Source organism: Bos indicus, chromosome 1 (genome assembly GCF_029378745.1).
Source record: "Bos indicus isolate NIAB-ARS_2022 breed Sahiwal x Tharparkar chromosome 1, NIAB-ARS_B.indTharparkar_mat_pri_1.0, whole genome shotgun sequence".
Classification (NCBI taxonomy): domain Eukaryota; kingdom Metazoa; phylum Chordata; class Mammalia; order Artiodactyla; family Bovidae; genus Bos; species Bos indicus.
The window spans coordinates 148,929,970-148,948,731 of record NC_091760.1 but is presented as its reverse complement, the minus strand read 5'-3'; the positions used below and the strand labels follow the sequence as shown (position 1 = coordinate 148,948,731).

General features: G+C 43.5%; 2 protein-coding genes and 1 non-coding gene across 4 annotated transcripts in view; 1 reads left to right on the top strand and 2 right to left on the bottom strand.

Annotated features, from left to right (window-relative positions):
* Positions 1 to 16,658, bottom strand: part of MORC3 (MORC family CW-type zinc finger 3) — a 44,269-nt gene extending 27,611 nt beyond the window's left edge. For both annotated transcript variants that reach the window (XR_011568660.1, XM_070796712.1), the window contains exons 1-3: positions 16,534 to 16,658; positions 3,580 to 3,652; positions 905 to 1,037 (exon numbers count right to left, since the gene is read on the bottom strand). Coding sequence is in view for 1 of the 2 variants with exons in the window: in XM_070796712.1 (XP_070652813.1) it covers positions 905 to 1,037; positions 3,580 to 3,652; positions 16,534 to 16,572 (245 nt within the window). In the remaining variant the exon portion in view is untranslated. The remainder of the gene's footprint in view (positions 1 to 904; positions 1,038 to 3,579; positions 3,653 to 16,533) is intronic.
* Positions 6,927 to 6,997, bottom strand: TRNAC-GCA (transfer RNA cysteine (anticodon GCA)). Its single transcript has one exon. It is a non-coding gene; the product is annotated as a tRNA-Cys (tRNA).
* LOC109564735 (basic salivary proline-rich protein 3-like) lies at positions 15,802 to 18,530 on the top strand. The gene is made up of 3 exons (XM_070796754.1): positions 15,802 to 16,727; positions 16,907 to 17,085; positions 18,099 to 18,530. The coding sequence occupies exon 1, from the start codon at positions 16,008 to 16,010 to the stop codon at positions 16,539 to 16,541; it is 534 nt and encodes a 177-aa protein (XP_070652855.1). The 5' UTR covers positions 15,802 to 16,007; the 3' UTR covers positions 16,542 to 16,727; positions 16,907 to 17,085; positions 18,099 to 18,530.
* Positions 18,531 to 18,762: the final 232 nt, after the last annotated feature.

The window sequence follows — 18,762 nt, the reverse complement described above, 5'->3', positions numbered from 1 at the left end:
CAAACATTGTTAACATCAAGTAAAATGCCTAAGTTTGAATGTTGGCCCTGTCCTTGCTTGCTGGAAGATCTGTACTGATGTGTTTCCCCATCTTTTAAGTGAAGGAAGCCAAATCCACACTATAGGGATGTAAGGATTGTTGCTGTTTTTAGTCCCTCAGTCATGTCCCACTCTTTGTGACCCCATCGACTAGCCCACCAGGCTCCTCTGTCCATGGGATTTCCCAGGCAAGGATACTGGAGTGGTTGCCACACACACACTAAAACAGGAGTTCATTGCCTGGCACATCCTAACTAGATGGATGAACTAATTTAGGCTTCTGGGACCTTGAGATTTCACCTCTTCCTCCTGATGGGGAGAACCTGCCTTTTCTGGCGGCATACGGAGTGCTGGAGGACAGCAGAAGGGCCTCTGCTCCAAACCCTCCCTCTATCTCAATTCTGTACTATGTATTTTAGCTTCCATGTCAGGTACACCTGGCTTCATCCTGACATCCTATTCTTTGACCCTAGAGCCCAGGGCCTTACGGCTATGCTACTTCCTCATCCTTTGAATCACTTTAAATTTACCAGTTCTCATTCCCCAAAGTGTTAGGTTTTATTGGATATGGTAGCTAAAACTATCTTTCTACTAAAGCACAAACAACAGAGGACAATGTGCCACAACTCTAAAGGGACGGTAGAATTTTAGGTAAGTTAAGGCATGGGAGGGATGAGGAGAATGGCCGGGATTGCCCAATAACGTGACAGCAGTAGAAAATGATGGAAGACTTAGAGAAGAGAGCACACTATGGGTACAACATTTCATGTTTAAAAAGCAGGAACTACAGGCAGTAAGTATGGCGCAGGAAACACTTCAACTAGGCAGCAACAATGATTTTAAGGAGTGTGACGCTTTTACGTACCTTAGCATTTTATGTAATTTGTCTGAAGTCATACCGTTCCCATTATCAGTGAATGTCAGGCATATACAGTCATTTATTACTGTTTTGTCAATCCATATCTGTTTAGCATTCACATCAGGATCATAAGCATTATCTGGGAAACAAAAGTTTGAAAAATTTTGATTTTGGATTTTAAAGAAGAGCAATCCATTTTGAACAACCCTTTATAACCAGCAACAGAATAATATATTTTAAGGAAAATTTAAAAGCTGAAATGTTTCCAAACTCCTAAGATTTGATGACATGAAACTAACCTGTACCATGCTGTATACTGCTCACTGACTCTTAAAGAATTAACTCTATCTAAAGCCCTCCATTTGTTACATGAAGAATGGAGATGGGAACCCACTACACTAAAGAAGTGTAAAGCCAGAAGAATCACTGCAATGAAGAGATGATCAAGACAGGAAGGTCTCTGCCCAAAGAACTAGCCTAGCTATCATAAAGGAAACTGAGAGCTGAGTGTCAACAGCACTTCAAGTTGACACGGAAGGTCCACACAGGATTACTGAATGAATGAGAAAGCAGTATGCTAACGTACACACAGATGTTTACCTACAACACATTTCTTCAAATTTTAGCCCTTTTTAATCTAACATAAGCTTCTGACGACAGGTACATTTTTATCATCTTCGTGAAAGTCACAGTCGCATAGTGGTATCTACTCTGCAACACCATGAACTGTAGCCCACCAGGCTCCTTTGTACATGGAGTTCTCCAGGCAAGAATACTGGAGTTGGTAGCCATTCCTTTCTCCAGGGAATTTTCCCAACCCAGAGCTCAAAGCCGGGTCTCCAGAATTCCAGGCGGGTTCTTTACCATCTGAGCCACCAGGGAAGCCATCTCTGTACACCTCATCATTTAACATCCTTGTCTAGCATACCTGTTTCTCTCAGAACAGTTATTAAGTATTAAGGAATACAGCAAAGAAAAAGGAAAAAAATTTCAACAGTAGCAGTAATAAAATCAACTTATAAACTATCTAAAATTTATCTGAATATTTCTAACTAACTAAAAATACTTTTGAGGTATATTTTGAAGACTTTACTATAATATAAAAAGTGGCTCTCAAACTCTTGTAAGCCTTCAATTAAAACAAAATAAATCTTTTTCATCAACCACTTCAGCATCATTAAAAAAAAAACACACACTTAAAATGTGATACACCACAAAGAGCATAACGGCTTTCAGTTGTCCTATCCCAAAACTAGATAAGTACTATGTACGAATGAACAATCCTAGCTGAGTAGTTCCTCTGGGTTGCCATAAAAAAGGAAAAAGAGTGACCATGAATAGCTGCAATGTTATCTCATTTACACTTCAGAGTTTACATCTCAACAGAACATGTTAGGGACTTTGGAAAATCTAACTACACCAAAGAAAAGAAGGAAGTGAAAGCCACTCAGTCATGTCCGACTCTTTGTGACCCAGGGCCTATTATAATCCATGGAATTCTCCAGGCCAGAATACTGGAGTGGGTAGCCTTTCCCTCCTCCAGGGGATTTTCCCAACCCAGGGATCAAACCCAGGTCTCCCACATTGCGGGCAGATTGTTTACCAGCTGAGCCACCAGGGAAGCCCAAGAATACTGGAATGGGTAGCCTATCCCTTCTCCAGAGGATCTTCCCAACCCAGGAATCAAACCTGGGTCTCCTGCATTGCAGGCAGATTCTTTACCAACTGAACTATCAGGAATAAAGAAAAGAAGGGTTCTCAAATTTTCTTTCTTTCCTTATTCTTGGTGCATCCACTTTAGAACCCTTCCTTGACAAATAATCTAAAGTGTATCTAAGAATTCCCAAAAATATAGTTTTCCTTTATTATCTGTTTCTTAAACACATTTAAATCAAACAGTTCATGTGTATGAATTTTACCAAAGAAAAACCATAATGCAAATCCAATCAGGACCTTGCCTCTTTTCTCATGTTCACTAGAACACTTTTAGAACTTCCCTGGAGGTCCAGTGGTTAAGAATCCGCCTTGCAACGCAAGGCACACTGGTTCGATCCCTGGTCGAGGAAGACCCCACATGCCTCAGAGCAGCTAAGCCAGTAGACCACAACTACCGAGCCGATGGAACCTGAGAGCTGCAACTGCTGAGGCCCATGCACCGAGAGCCTGTGCTCTGCAACGAGAGAAGCCCACACACCGCAAGGAAGAGTAGCCCCTGCTCACCACCTCTAGAGAAAGCCTACGTGCAGCAACAAAGACCCACCACAGCCAAATACATATGTATGTATAAATAAAACCTCCTAATTACTAATAGCAGAAAAGTACTATAAATAATTTCCAACTTTAAACATAATTATCATTTTTTGGCAACAGACCTATTTCTTTTATGATGAGACAAAAAAATATTTTCAACATAAATGCTTCAGGAACTCTGCAAATTAAAATACTTTGCTCTGACAGTAGTATAGGGAAATACTTAAAACAATAGTATACAGGGAAACCTGGGCAACGACCGATCGGAGACTAGTCTGAATGGTTGTGATGCTAGGTAACCTTTATTAATGTTATCACTGACACACTTGGTTTTTTTCAAAAAGCACATCTTCATGTTACTTTTCAATAAAAAGCTTTCTAGAACTTCAATTGCCAGCAGGAGATTATATATGAAACATCAATTTACTTACCTATTAATTCAGCGACTGCACTAAATGGCCAAGTGTGACTTGTAGAATTTGTATGTAAAAACTTCGGGCAAAGCTGAAACAAATCAATGATTCATGTAAATTAATTAAGGTCTCACTTTTGCAAACAGAAGCCAAAATAATCTTCCATCACAGTATTAACACCAAGATCAAGCAAAAATGACTTAACTGCTTGTGCCAGGAGATACCTGGAAGATAAAACCCAGATTCGATTCCTGGAAAATGAGGCTGAAAATCAGCCAGTTTCTCATTAAGATGGGCGACAAACTCCTTGCCTCCTTGGGCCCACCAATCCAGAGTCATATCAGAAAGGGCCCAATTCCAAAGTGCCCCACCCTGCTGGACCTGCCTCAAAATTGAGAGCATTAGTTGCTCAGGTGTGTCCCACTCTCTGAGACCCCATGGGCCCTCCAGGCTCGTCTGTCTATGGGATTCTCCAGGCAAGAATACTGGAGTAGATGGCCATGTCCTCCTCCAGGGGATCTTCCAGATCCAGGGATCGAACCTACATCTCTAATGTCTCCTGCATTGACAGGTGGGTTCTTTACCACTAGAGCCACCTCAAATTTACCATGAGATAAAACTAAGACTTTGTCAAAGGGATATTTTCACCTTTTGTGCATTAAGCTTAATAAACATATCTATAAAGTCCTCAAACAATGTCAAGTAACAGCTCAAATGCAACAAACATCCTTGACTTCCAGAGATTTTGTCTGATTCATCGTAATAAAGTATGGAAGAGTATGTTAATCATACAGGGCACTCTCTTAATCCTGACTAATGTAGATATCAAATGTGTAAAAATGCACAAATGGTTTAAAAAGGCTGAGGCTTGGATATTTCAATATGCAGAGAATTTTCATGAAATGAGGACTTTTCTGTGTTCATTTTGAACAGATTATCTCATATTTAAGGAAGAAAAAAGAGGCAATTTAAGTGTTTCATGTGAAGAGCCTAGAGATATGACTATAACCAAACATTTGTAGTGTTCAGCTGCTGCCACAAGGTGTCAGAAAAAGCGCTGCTTTTCCTCTGTCCACCCTCGATTTTAGACAATCCTCAAGCATGTTTACCATCAGGTTGAAGTACACATGTGAGAAAAGGTATTCTGTACAAGAGTGGTTTGCAAACTGGAGTACATGGAATTCTGACTTTCTACAGCATTTATCTATGTAATAACGGTGTACAAGGAATTTCAGAACTTCCTAAAACAAAGAGTTTTTACAAAGAAAATCAATTTCCAGACCTTCATCTTCTACAAGAAACCTCCTGTCAATTAGTCCACCCAAGTCCTATCCCAGGCCCTCCTCTTGTGCAACCATCACTTCTCCATTTATAAAAGAACACTCCTCAGCCATTCTAAATCCTACTATGGGGTATGGTCTTGGGGTGTCGGCTACCAAAGGAAAGAATGACTAATCGACACCAGAACCCTTAGAAGAGTTTGTCTTTGTTCTCTATTTTATGAATTTGTTAGGTGTGAAGTCTGGAGTTAGAAATTGGGTATTCTGCAGCAGATGCAGGTTTGATCCCTAGGTTGGGAGGATCCCTTGGAGTAGGAAACGGCAAAAATTCCAGTACTATTGCCTAGAAAATTCCATGGACAGAGAAACCCAGCATGCTACAGTCCACAGGGTTCAGATAGCCGGACACAACTGGGCACAAATGACACTGGGGTGAAGTCTGGAGTTAGAAACTGGGTATTTAGGTCCCTGTTGTAATACTTGGATTTTAGATATCTGGCAGACTGTGTGCAAACTGTCAACTTTCATTTAATGACTTCATTCTACACACCACCTCCAAAAGTTGGTACACATTGTTTCCTGGGTAAGAGTCCCAGTGGAACAAAGCAAAGAAGGCGTCAGTGAAAAATGATGAATGCTAAACAGTGGCTTTTGGTGTATTTAAACACAAGCATTATGTATAGCTATTATTAATTCTCATCTCTAAAACAATTAGCTGGAAAGAAAAACTCCCTAGAACAGCCAACACACACACACACACACACACACCCCCACCCACCCCAGACAGACTATGGAGTATCTGATCACACACACACACACACACACACACAGATCATACACACCGATCACACACACACAGAGCCCAATGGAATATCTTTAATTAGACTCATGATCCTGATCTCACACACACAGCCTCTGGAGTATCTTTTAACTAGATGTGTGATCCTGATCCCAGGTAAGCAACTGAACCTTCTGTGCCTCAGGTTTTATCGTCTGTGAAAACGAGGATGATAGTAACAGCAGCTTACCAAGATGTTAGGAGAATTAAATAACTTAATATTTGTAAATACTCAGAAGAACACCTGGGACATAATAAGCATTATAAGTGTGTGTTCTTTTTTTTTTTTTTTTAAGGTAAGCATACCGTTAAAGTCCCAGGTGGAGCAGTGGTAAAGAATCCCAGTGCCAAAGCAGGAGATGCAAGAGACATGGGTTCAATCCCTGGGTCAGGAAGATTCTCCTGGAGTAGGAAATGGCAACCCATTCCAGTACTCTTGCCTGGAAAATTCTATGGACTGAGGAGCCTGGCAGGCTACAGTCCATGGGGTCGCAGAGAGTTGGACACGACTGAGCGACTATGAATGAACTATGAACATACCTTTAAAGGCACAACTGAGCTCACATATAAATAAAGATAATACTCAAGGGCCTCAAGTCAAGAAGAAATTAAAAACAAAAATAAGATTTGAAAATAGGGATACCCTAGGGACTAGAGTGGGGTGCTTAACTGGAATATGAAGGTTTCCATTTTAATGGTGACTGTGGATTGGAAATATGGCAGAGAAGCATGTACTTGAAGGTAGCTGCCCCCTCCTACCTCAATACAAAGGAGGGCAGGGGAAATATGCCCAACGAGAAGCTTGTCTGTTTCGGTCTGCAGTCAAGGTTAAAAAAAAAAAGTGTACCAGTGTACCATAAAGTTCTGTAAAGAGGCACGCCTTCACTTGGGTTAAGTGTTTCCATTTAACCTGCAGAACCACTGTGGAGACACAGCCTCAACCAGACTGCACACGATTCTCTGGGTCATTACTTGGGGAATATTTGAGTACACAATCTAAGATAACGTTTAAGGGAACAATCCACCAGGAGAAAATATCTGCAGACAAGACACAGTAGTCTTAGTGCACCCCCAACTTCAACACTGGGAAAAAGAAATATCAGCCTATAAAACTGCTGCTGCTGCTCGCTTCAGTTGTGTCCGACTCTGTGAGACCCCATGGGCTGTAGCCTGCCAGGCTCCTCCGTCCATGGGATTTTCTAGGCAGGAGTACTGGAGTGGGTTGCCATGCTCTCCTCCAGGGGATCTTTCCAACCCAGGGATCGAACCTGGGTCTCCTGCATTGCAGGCAGATTCTTTACCACTGAGCCACCTGGGAAGCCGTATAAAATAAGAATCCCTTGAAATAGCTAGACCTTTAAAAAGTAAGACTCCCCTCCAAAAAACACACAAAAAGGGAGATGCAATGAAGACCATATATTTTAAAGAATGAACAGAATTTTTAGAATCAACAAACGGTCCCAAATTTTAAAAATCCTTTAAATATAAGACTTTAAATGTGGACGCCTGAACACACAGACAGTGTTTACCTTGGCTCCCTCTTGGAGCTGCTACCTAACGAAGGAAAGGGAGTGGGGGTGCATAAACACAGGAGAACAAAAAGAACCAAAGCAGTGATTGACAACAGTAGACAAAATAGCAGCTTGGAAACTGGAGAGTACAGAGCAGTGACAACTACTTCAATATCCTGGAAAGAGCTAAACCCAAAGCCTGCAGGAGACGGGAAAACCAACAAGTAGGTCAGAAACCTTGGCAATCCCAGGAAGATTTAGGAAATAAGACTTTTGCTCCTTTGAAGTCAAAGATACTAGATGTCATATGAAAAATGGGAAAGGCTGAAAGTATTTAAAGAAGAAAGATTCCCAGATCCTTTTACCCTGAGCAAGTCCTTCAACTACACTCAGCAAACCATGAAAAGACAAGAGGTCTGTTCTCTGGAGAAACTGATGGCCATGGACTCAGAGAAAACCAAAAACAGGTGGATTAAAAGCAAGCCAGTCAACAGTTCAGAAATAAATAGTCAAATTACTTTCCACAAGTGTGTAAAGACCATTTAATGAGGAAAAGACAGTTTTGCAATAAATAGTGCTGGGAAAACTTGATATCCATAAAAAGAATCAAGTTGTACCCTTGTTGCTGCTCAGTCACTAAGTTGTCTCTGACTCTTTGTGACCCAATGGACTGTAGCACGCCAGGATTCCGATTCCCTATCCTCCACTATTTCCCAGAGTTTGCTCAAGTTCATGTCCATTGTACCGATGATGCCATCCAACTATCTCATCCTTTGCCACCCTCTTCTCCTTTTGCCTTCAACCCCCTTCATGGATCATACCCCTCTGGTGGCGAAGGGGCTTACATAACTCAGTGAAGGTACGAGTCATGCTGTGGAGGGTCACCCAAAACAGACGGATCACAGAGGAGAGTTCTGACAAAACACAGTCCACTGGAGGAGGGAATGGCAAACCACTCCAGTATTCTTGCCACAAGAATCCCCTGGACAGTACAAAAAGTCATACCCTTCCCCTACACCATAAACAAAAATCAACTCAAAATGAATCAAAGACCTTACCTTCAGGGCTGAAACTCTAGAATCTTTAGAAGAAAACACAGAGGAAACATTTTATGACACTGGGTTTGGCAATGATTTTGACATGACACCAAAAGCACAAGAAACAAAAGAAAAAATAAATTGAATTGTACTAAAATTTAAAACTCCTCTACATCAAGTGACACATTCTACAGAGTGAAAAGGCAACCTACAGAACAGGGGAAAAAACCCAGCAAATCAAGTAGTATGCAAAATATATAAAGAATTCTCACAACTCAATAACAAGAAGACAATCAACAGATTTAAAAATGGGCAAAGGCCTCACCAAGATATTTCTCCAAAGATGCTCAATATCTCTAATCATTAAGGAAATGAAAATCAAAACTACAATGAGATACCACCTCACACTCAAAGGCATGATCATTATTAAAAACAACAACAAAAAACCCCACAACAACAAAAACAGAAAATAACAAGTATTGGAGAGGCTGTAAGGCAACTGGAATTCCTGTGCACCCGACCACAGGACTAGAAAAGGTCAGTTTTCATTCCAGTCCCAAAGAAAGGCAATGCCAAAGAATGTTCAAACTACTGCACAATTGCACTCATCTCACAAGCTAGCAAAGTAATACCCAAAATTTTCCAATCCAGGTTTCAATAGTATATGAACCGTGAACTTCTAGATACTCAAGCTGGATTTAGAAAAGGCAGAAGAACCAGAGATCAAATTGCCAACATCCACTGGATCACAGAAAAACAAAGGAATTCCAGAAAAACATCTGCTTCATTGACTATGTGAAAGCCTTTGTGTGGGTCACAACAAACTGTGGAAAATTCTTAAAGAGATGGGAATATCAGACAGACCCATCTTACCTGCCTCCTGAGAAAGCTGTATGCAGGTTAAGAAGCAACAGTTAGAACTGGACATAGAACAACAGACTGGTTATTGGGAAAAGAGTATGTCAAGACTGAAAATTGTCACCTTGGTTATTTAACTTATCACAAGCTGGAATCACGATTGCCAGGAGATACATCAACAACCTCCAACATGCAGATGATACCATTCTAACACAGAAAGCGAGGACAACTAAAGAGCCTCTTGCTGAGGGTGAAAGAGGAGAGCAAAAAAGCTGGCTTAGAACTGAACATTCAAAAAACTAAAATCATGGCATGTAGTCACATCACTTCATGGCAGATAGGCAAACAATGGAAACAGAGACAAACTTTAATTTCTTGGGCTCCAAAATCACTGCAGGCAGTGACTGCAGCCATGAAATTAAAAGATGCTTGCTCCTTGGAAGAAAAGCTATGACAAACCTAGATAGCGTATTAAAAAGCAAAGACATCACTCTGCTGACAAAAGTCCATACAGTCAAAGCTATAGTTTTTCTAGTAGTCGTGTACAGATGTGAGAATTGGACCAAAAAGAAGGCTGAGTGCCAAAGAATTGATGTTTTTGAAATGTGGTGTTGAGAAGACTCTTGAGAGTCCCTTGGAGAGCAAGGAGATCAAACCAGTCAATCCTAAAGAAAATCAACCCTGAATATTCACTGGAACGACTGAAGCTGAAACTCCAATACTCTGGCCACCTGATGCACAAAGCCGACTCACTGGAAAAGACCCTGATGCCAGGAAAGACTGAGGGCAGGAGAAGGGGACGACAGAAAGTTTAGATGGTTGGATGGCATTACCAACTCAGTGGACATGAGTGTGAACCAACTCCGGGAGATAGTGAAGGACAGGGAAACCTGGTATGCTTCAGTCTATGGAGTCAAAAGGAGTCGGACACGACTTAGCGACTGAACAACAAAAATGGTGAAGCCAGTGTGGAAAACAATATGGAAGGTCCTCAAAAAACTAAATGTAGATTTACCATATGATCTAGGAATTTGACTTCTAGGTATAAACTGAAAAGAACTGAAAGCAGGGTCTTTTTCCCCTTAACTGAAATACAGTTGATTTACAATGCTGTGATAGTCTCAGGTGTACAGCAAGGTGATTCTGTCTTATATGTATTTCAAAGTGATTTTATATGTATACATATATATACACACACACATATACACTTTTTCAGATTCTTCTCCAGTATACGTTATTATAAGATATTAAATATAGCTCCCTGTGCTGCTGTACAGTAGGTAGGTCCTTACTGTTTGTTTATTTTGTGTAAAGTAGTGAGAGGAGGGTCCTGAAGAGATATTTGCACACCTGTGATCAGAGCAGCATTATCCTAACAGCCAAAGTGAAAGCAACACAAATACCGACTGATGAACAAATGAACAAATGTGGCACACTTGAATATACAGCGGAATGTTGTTCAGCCTTAAAAGGGAAGGAAACTTTAGCACACGCTACAACATGCATGAACCTCGAGGACGTTATGCCGAGTGGAATAAGTTAACCATAAAGAGACAAATGATGTATGATTCCACTTATATGATGTACCCATAGATGTCAAATTCACAGAAGGTAAAATGGTGGCTGCCAGGAGCTGGTGCAAAGTGGAACGAAGAGTTATTTTTTCATGGGTTCAGAGTTTTAGTTTTGCAAGATGAAGGGTTCTGGAGACTGGCTGTACAACAATGTGGATGTATAAAACACTACTGAGCTACAGGCTTAAAATGGTTAGGACGGTAAATTTTATGTTATGTGTAGTTTACCACAATAATAAACAAAAACCAGGTGAGCAAACTGAACAACGTGACACTCCCATCTCCTGTCCCCTGCTGAGCTACCAGCAGAGCTAGCAGCCAGGATTATCTATGCCATGGCTGGAGACCAGATGCAGAATTCCCCTCTGGGAAAAAGGAATGATTTCTAAAAATTTTTATTTGGCTCTTTTACAATTGTACCATGCTACTCTGAACAGCATTTTCCCCCCTCACTTAAAAAAAAATTATTTTAAAAGTTATTTTATTGTTGTTTAGTCGCTAAGTCGTTTCCGACATTTTTGCAACCCTGCAGACTGTAGCCTGCCAGGGTCCTGGGTCCATGGAATTTTCCACGCAAGACTACTGAAGTAGGTTGCCATTTCCTTCTCCATGGGATCTTCCTGACCCAGGGATCAAACCCAGGTCTCCTGCACTGGTGCACAATTGCTCAGTCATATCCGAATCTCTGCAATACCATGGACCGTAGCCCACCAGGCTCCTGTGTCCATGGAATTTTCCAGGCAAGAATACTGGAGTGGGTTGCCATTTCCTTCTGCTGGGATCTTCCTGACCCAGGGATAGAACCTGAATCTCCTAAGCCACATGGGAAGACAGATTTGGGGAATGATAATTCCTTGCTTTTTGACTGCTTTTTTCCCCACCCCCGTTGTCCTATTGAACTCCTGCATTGGTAGGTGGATTCATTATCACTGAGCCACCAGGGAAGCCCCAAAGTTATTCTGCTGCTGCTGCTGCTGCTAAGTCGCTTCAGTCGTGTCCGACTCTGTGCAACCCCACAGACCAGACGGCAGCCCACCAGGCTCCACCATCCCTGGGATTCTCCAGGCAAGTATGCTGGAGTGGGTTGCCATTTCCTTCTCCAATGCATGAATGTGAAAAGTTAAAGTGAACTCGCTCAGTCATGTCTGACTCTTAGTGACCCCATGGACTGCAGCCTACCAGGCTCCTCTGTCCATGAGATTTTCCAGGCAAGAGTATTGGAGTGGGGTGCCACTGCCTTCTCCAAAAGTTATTCGAAACATCCTTATTTTCTGGTCTAACATTTTTATTATCTAGGATCAACAGACTCTGACACAGAGTACTCCAACGACAAGCTGGCTCTTCCTACCTGATCACCCAATACTGAAACCCACCAAACGACAAGCTCTATTCAGGTATGAACATCCAGCTTTTAGTGTCTCATCTGGAAACATAAGCACACTTGAGAATGTTAAAATTAGAATAAAAAACAACACACAGTAAAAAGAACATAAAGAAGACAGAGGCAATGCAGTGAACAAAAGAAAACTTCAAAAATACTATGAATAATACAGCCAGTGACAAGAATAATTATTTTGTTGAGTTTTTTAAAGATATTCGGAGAATAAGACAATGTTTCTAATAATTAAATTCATGGTAAAAGGTAGGAGATCAAATGGAGAAAATGTTTTTAAAGATATTCGGAGAACAAGACAATGTTTCTAATAATTAAATTCATGGTAAAAGGTAGATCAAATGGAGAAAGTGTTTTTAAAGATATTTGGAGAATAAGACAATGTTTCTAATATACATGGTATAAGGTAGGAAATCAAATGGAGAAAATCTCCCCAAAAGAAAAGAAAAAGCAGTGAGAAAACAAAATGAACAAAAACAGAAAAACAGACAGGAAATTGCTGTCAAAAATCTGAGAAAATTTCCCTGATATTATTACAGGTTTATAGCCTAAGTACTAGAACAATGTATTGCAGGCGTGCTTAGTCACGAAGTTGTGTCTGACTCCTTGAGACCCCATGGACTGTAGCCCAGCCAGCTCCTCTGTCCATGGGGATTCTCCAGGCAAGAATCTGGAGTGGGTAGCCATGCCCTTTTCCAGGGGATCTCCCCAGCCCAGGGATGGAACCCAGGTCTCCCTCATTGCAGGTGGATTCTTTACCATCTCAGTCACCAGGGGAAGCCCAGTATAATGCATAGGACTCTATTAAACAATAAAGCATGCCTTGAAAATTCTGACAAGAAATCACTTCTAATCTAGAATTTCAAGCCCAGCCAGATTATATGTAAAGAAAGAGCAAGGGTAGCATAAACGTATTTCCAAGAAAAGACACATAAATGTTCTTCCCATGTACTCTGTTCTCAAGAAGCTACATCTGTTTTTGGAAAAACGGATAGGCTTCACTGTTAACAGTAACAAAGACAGCAAATATTTACTGAGTATTTATGGCAATCAGAGGACTGTTATAAGACTTTTATGTGTATTGGCTCAGTTTTTAAAGCAGCCCTTTTAGGTGGTAAGATGATTATTCTCTCTTCAGGTCACACATCCAGTTATCTGTCAGACTTTGAACCCAGGCACGTGGGCTCCAGAACCCATGCTCTCAGTCACTAAGCTATTGGTGGCGGCCAAGAGTAAACCCCAGAAGAGGAATATGTGATAGGAAGGAAAAACAAAGAAAAGGGGAAGGAGATGTCCATAAAAATGATAAAGGGAAGTCCCCAACTCACAACTGAGCCAGCAAAAATGACAAAATTTGGGTGTGCTTGAACACATCTGGAAAACATTTTCCAGTTGTCTGAAAGTTTGGATGAAAGAGTAATCAGTACAGAGAAAAACTAAGCAAACAAATACAAATCAATTACTAACTTCAAGGAAAACACAAAGCTATACAGCAAAGAAAAAGCAATCACAGTTTTGGCTGGCTCATTTCTGAATAATGCTAAGAGTGATAATAAATCATATGGTAATTCAACCAAAAGAAAAAGTGAACTGAAGAGTGTGCGTATGTGTCACTTAAATCTATAGCAGGATTTCTGGAAAACAACAAAATGGTATCAGCATTTACTTAGAATCATGGAGGCAAAAAGCAAAACTTTTAAGTTTCTGTCACTCTGCATTCCATTTCAGAATTTACAGACCTAATGGTTTTTTTAAATCTGCACACATTATGGGTGTCACTTTATGTTCTGTGATTTTTGACAAATCCATAAACAACATCTGAGAGCTATACCAAAGGGATGATCAAACCTTCAAAAATGAAACTATTTATGGGAACGGAAATATCTATTTCACATAATTTTCATGTTACGAAACATTATTCTTTGATCTTTTTTTCCCCCAACCATTTAAGGATCTTGTAGCCATACAGAAACAGGTGGCAGGCTGGATTTGGCCCATAAACTGCAGTTTGCCAACCCCTGTCCTAAAGCAACAGACCACTTGGAATACAGTCCAGAAGCTGCAGATAGATTTCCAACAGTGAGCTTCAAAACAGTCCGTATTTGCCACAAAACAAAGATGCAGCACATGGGCAGCTGCTGCACCCAGAGAACCAGCTAACCGCAGTGCCAGTCTCTCAAGATGGTACTGACCCTTATCTTTGCTCTCTTTGTCTTCTCAATCCTGAAGAGACAGAGACAGCAACTTGGGAGGGGCTGGGGAGTGGGGAAGAGAATCAAAGTACAGAAACAGCAAGGGAAAGAAAACAAAAACAAAAACAACCCAGTTCACTTTTCCTCACCAGTTTTCTGGACCAAAATTTGGCCCAATCTGAGGGAAGGAGCGGGCTTCAAACTGAAGAAGAGCTTCTCAAGTAATTTAACAATGCTAAAGTGCTTAGTCGCTCAGTCGTGTCCGGCTCTTTGCGATCCTATAGACCATAGCCCTCAGGCTACCTTATCCATGGGGATTCTCCAGGCAAGAATAACTGGAGTGGGTTGCCAAGCCCTCCTCCAGGGGCTCTTCCCAGCCCAGGGATCGAACCCAGGTCTCCAGCATTGCAGGTGGATTCTTTACCATCTGAGCCACGGGGGAAGCCCGGTGATTAAACAGTGAAAGTGCAGGTAAAGTCTCTCAGTCGTGTCGGACTCTTTGTCACCCCATGGACTGTAGTCTGCCAGGCTCCTCCGTCCATGCGATTTTCCAGGCAAGAATACTGGCTGCTGCTAAGTCACTTCAGAATACTGGAGTGGGTTGCCATTTCCTTCTCCAGGGGATCCTCCAGACCCAGGGATAGAACCCGGGTCTCCCACACTGCAGACAGACTCTTTACTGTCTGAGCCACCAGGGAAGCCCAGATTAAACAGTACCTGAGGCTAACTGGAAAGCAACAGGATATGCCCAGATTCACTCCGGTGAATTAGCAACAATGTCTAAGGCCAGCGGTAAGAAAGAATAAAATTGCTCTCTGTATTCCATCTACTAAATACAAGCTCATTCAATAAACCACTTAGGAACCAAGGAGCCTTTATTAAAGATATGTAAAGAATACTCATAAACCAATTTAAAAGTTCCCCTCAAAAGAAACAGAAAATAGAAAAATGGGCAAGGAATATGCAGGGCTGTTTTTTTTTTCTTTATACGAAGGTTTCTTTTAACCCAAAATCAAAAGGGTGAATGAAGTGTGACAAACTTTCAGCTTCTCAGTCAAATGTAAAGCAAAATTTCACACTCATCAGGAAAAAATGTTAAAAGTCAGAAGATAGCAGGGGTCTGTTAGGAATCTCGCCAAATGAAAGTCAAAAGGCAAAAATACCATTTTAAAGCAATGGTATTACCATTCGAATAATGAGACTGGCACAGCCAATCTCTGGCCTGAGCAAACACCCTGATGAGAAGAGGTATATTTTTGCATAACAAGGCCAACTTTTTCAGGAGAATCGGGTAGGGGTTCTCTGCCACACTCTTGAGGCAGAGAAATTCTCATTTATTGTGTGGCTGCCCCCTCCGGAAAAAAAAAAAAAAAAACAAAAACGCACAGGTATAAAACACGCTCAAGGATTTCCAAGAGGCCGAGAAGCTCCGGAACGAGACACCGCCAGGAGACAAGACGGGGCAAACCGGGAGAGCTCGGTGACCACCTAGGAGCGATCTGGATTCCCGATGGATGAAGTGGAGGGAAAAGTGAAGTCGCTCAGTCGTGTCCGACTCTTGGCGACCCCGTGGGCTGTACAGCCTACGAGGCTCCTCCGTCCATGGGATTTCCCAGGCGAGAGTACTGGACTGGGTTGCCATTCCCTTTCTCCAGGGGAATCTTCCCACCCAGGGATCGAACCCGGGCTTCCTGCATTGCGAGCGGACGCTCCGACCGTCTCAGCCACCCAGGGAAGCAGGAGGGAAGGCGGCAGGAATTGAAATGAATGAGGAAGACGAGTCCCAGCTCGCAGCACCCCGGGGCCAGCCGCCAGGACGTCAAGGCCGCTGGGCATTTCTGGCCGCCGACGGCCACTCCCCCCGCAGTCCGGGACGCTCCGGGGGCCCGCAGAGGCCGGGAACGGGTCAGGGGCCCCCGGGGGCCGAGGGGCGGGCTGGCCGCCGAGGCCTCGCCCTCGGACGACAGCTGCGGGGCAAACCGGGGGAGGGAGCCAAGGAGGAGGGGCCTCCCCGCCCCGAAGCCGCGGAGGCGAAACAGAAACCCAAACCCGAGGAAACGAAACGAGACGCGGCCCGGCCCTGCCCCGCCGCCGCCGCCGCCGCGCGTCTCAGCCGTCGGGTGCGAGATGGCCGCCGCCGCCTGCCCCGGCCCCGCCACGGCCCCAAGCCGCCGCGCCGGGCCGACGAGCCGCCCCCGCCCACCGCCGGCCTCTCCCCCCTCGCGCCTCGCTTGCCCGCCTGCCCGCCCTCCTGGGACATGGCCCGCTCCACCCCTCGCGGCTGCTCACCGCGCTGAGGCGGATCCCGCTGGGTGGCTGCGTCGCCATCTTGAGCGAGTTACAAAGCCAGGACCGGCCTCAGCCGCAATCAGACTGGGAGGTGGCTGCGGAGCGCCCGCCTACTTCCGGGGCGGGGCGCGTGTAGCTGACCCCGCCCCCCGACTTCCGCCTCCCGGCGCCTTGTAGTTGGGAGCGTGGGGCAGGTAAATTCCCCCGGGGGTTTAAGGAAGCCGGGACGGCTAGAGAGGTGGGTGGGCTTCAGGCTCCGGGCGGGGGCCCTGCAGAGTAAGGCGCATGCGTAAGGCTCAACCTGGTGACTGTAGTAACTGAACCTACAGGCTTTGCCAAACAGTAATCGGTATTTTGTTGTTCACTCGCTCAGTCGTATCCGACTCTTCACGACCCCATGGACTGCAGCACACCAGGCGTCCCTGTTCATCACCATCCCCTGGAGTTTGCTCAAACTCATGTCCATTGAGTCAGTGATGCCATCCAGCCATCTCATCCTCTGTCGTCCCCTTCTCCCGCCTTCAATCTTCCCCAACATCAGGATCTTTTCCAGTAAGTCGGCTCTTTGCATCAGGTGGCCAAAGGATTGGAGCTTCAGCTTCAGCATCAGTCCTTCCAATGAATAGTCAGGATTGATTTTCTTTGGGATTGACCGGTTTGATTTCCTTGCAGTCCAGGGGACTCAAACATCTTCAGCAGCACAGTTCTAAAGCATCAGTTCTTTGGTGCTCAGCCTCTCACATCCGTACCTGACTACTGGAAAAACCGTAGCTTTGACTAGACGGACCTTTGTAGGCGCAGTAACGCCTCTGTGTTTTAATATGTTGTCTAGGTTTGTCATAGCTTTTCTTCCAAGGAGCAAGCATCTTTTAATTTCTTGGCTGCAGTCACCATCCACAGTGATTTTAGAGCCCAAGAAAATAAAGTCTGTCACTGTTTCCCCATCTATTTGCCACGAAGTGATGGGATTGGATGCATGATCTTAGTTTTCTGAATGTTGAGTTTTAAGCCAGTTTTCTCACTTTCTTCTTTTCACCTTCATCAAGAGGCTCTTTAATTCCTCCTTGCTTTCTGCCATAAGGGTGGTGTCTTCTGCATATCTGAGGTTATATTTCTCCTGATTAATTGATATTAATCAGTATGGAGGCTGCAAATAATAAAGAGCTCTGTCTGGGGTCTTGGGGATTACAACTGGGGATACACAGGTTCTAGCAAAATAGAATGTTTGGGGAAGAGAAAGAGTCAGGGGGTTATAAAGGCAAAATCCACAAGTTTTGTTAAAGTTGTATTGCAGGAATTATGATTGACTTTGATAGTAAAAGAAAATATTCGTCCTTAAGGGATGGATTTGTCACCAGTTATTTAGGGTATGGGCCAGATAAGTGTCTTGAATTTCTGGAACCCTATGCAAATGTCCTGGATATCTTTGTTAGACGATAAGTGGTCAAAAGGTCAGATTCAGTCTGGGCAGAGACATAAGTCACTTCCTCAATGGCCTCTGGCTCCACTCTGGAGAGTTCTTTTAGCAGTACAAAACTGACTCTTTTTTGATTTTCCTTTTGCAGCTTGAGGTCCCCAAGTTTGAAGACAGGTGCCATGGGTGTTGGTGACCCAAAAAGGTGCACTTGAAGTGCTTGACTGGGCTGGACGTGAATTACACTGAAGAAAGCCGTCTCATGCCCGCCAGTGTCATCATGTTGTGAAACTTTAATGAGATGAGGTGACTCAGATGGTGAAGAATCTGCCTGCAAGACAGGAGACCTGGGTTCAAACCCTGGGTAGGGAAGATCCCCTGGAGAAGAGAATGGCAACACACTCCAGTATTCTCCCCTGGAGAATCCCATGGACGGAGAAGCCTGGTGGGCTACAGTCTATGGGGTCGCAAAGAATTGGATATGACTGAGTGACTAACACTTAATGAGATGAAGACTTGTACTTTGGGGATTTGCCTAAAAAATTATCACCCTTCATCCTGATAAACAGAATCCTTTCTCATATGCAGTTTAGTCCTTTTGCTCCTGTACATGTATCTCTATTGACCTTGAGCTGGGTCCTGGGCTAATTAGTAGGATGTCGGACACGACTGAGCGTCTTCACTCTCACTTTTCACTTTGATGCATTGGAGAAGGAAATAGCAACCCACTCCAGTGTTCTTGCCTGGAGAATCCCAGGGACGGGGGCGCCTGGTGGGCTTCCATCTATGGGGTCGCACAGAGTCGGACACGACTG

Coding starts and splice junctions, on each gene's coding strand:
- LOC109564735 (XM_070796754.1), top strand. CDS start 16,008: ATGAATGAGGAAGACGAGTCCCAGCTCGCAGCACCCCGGGGCCAGCCG.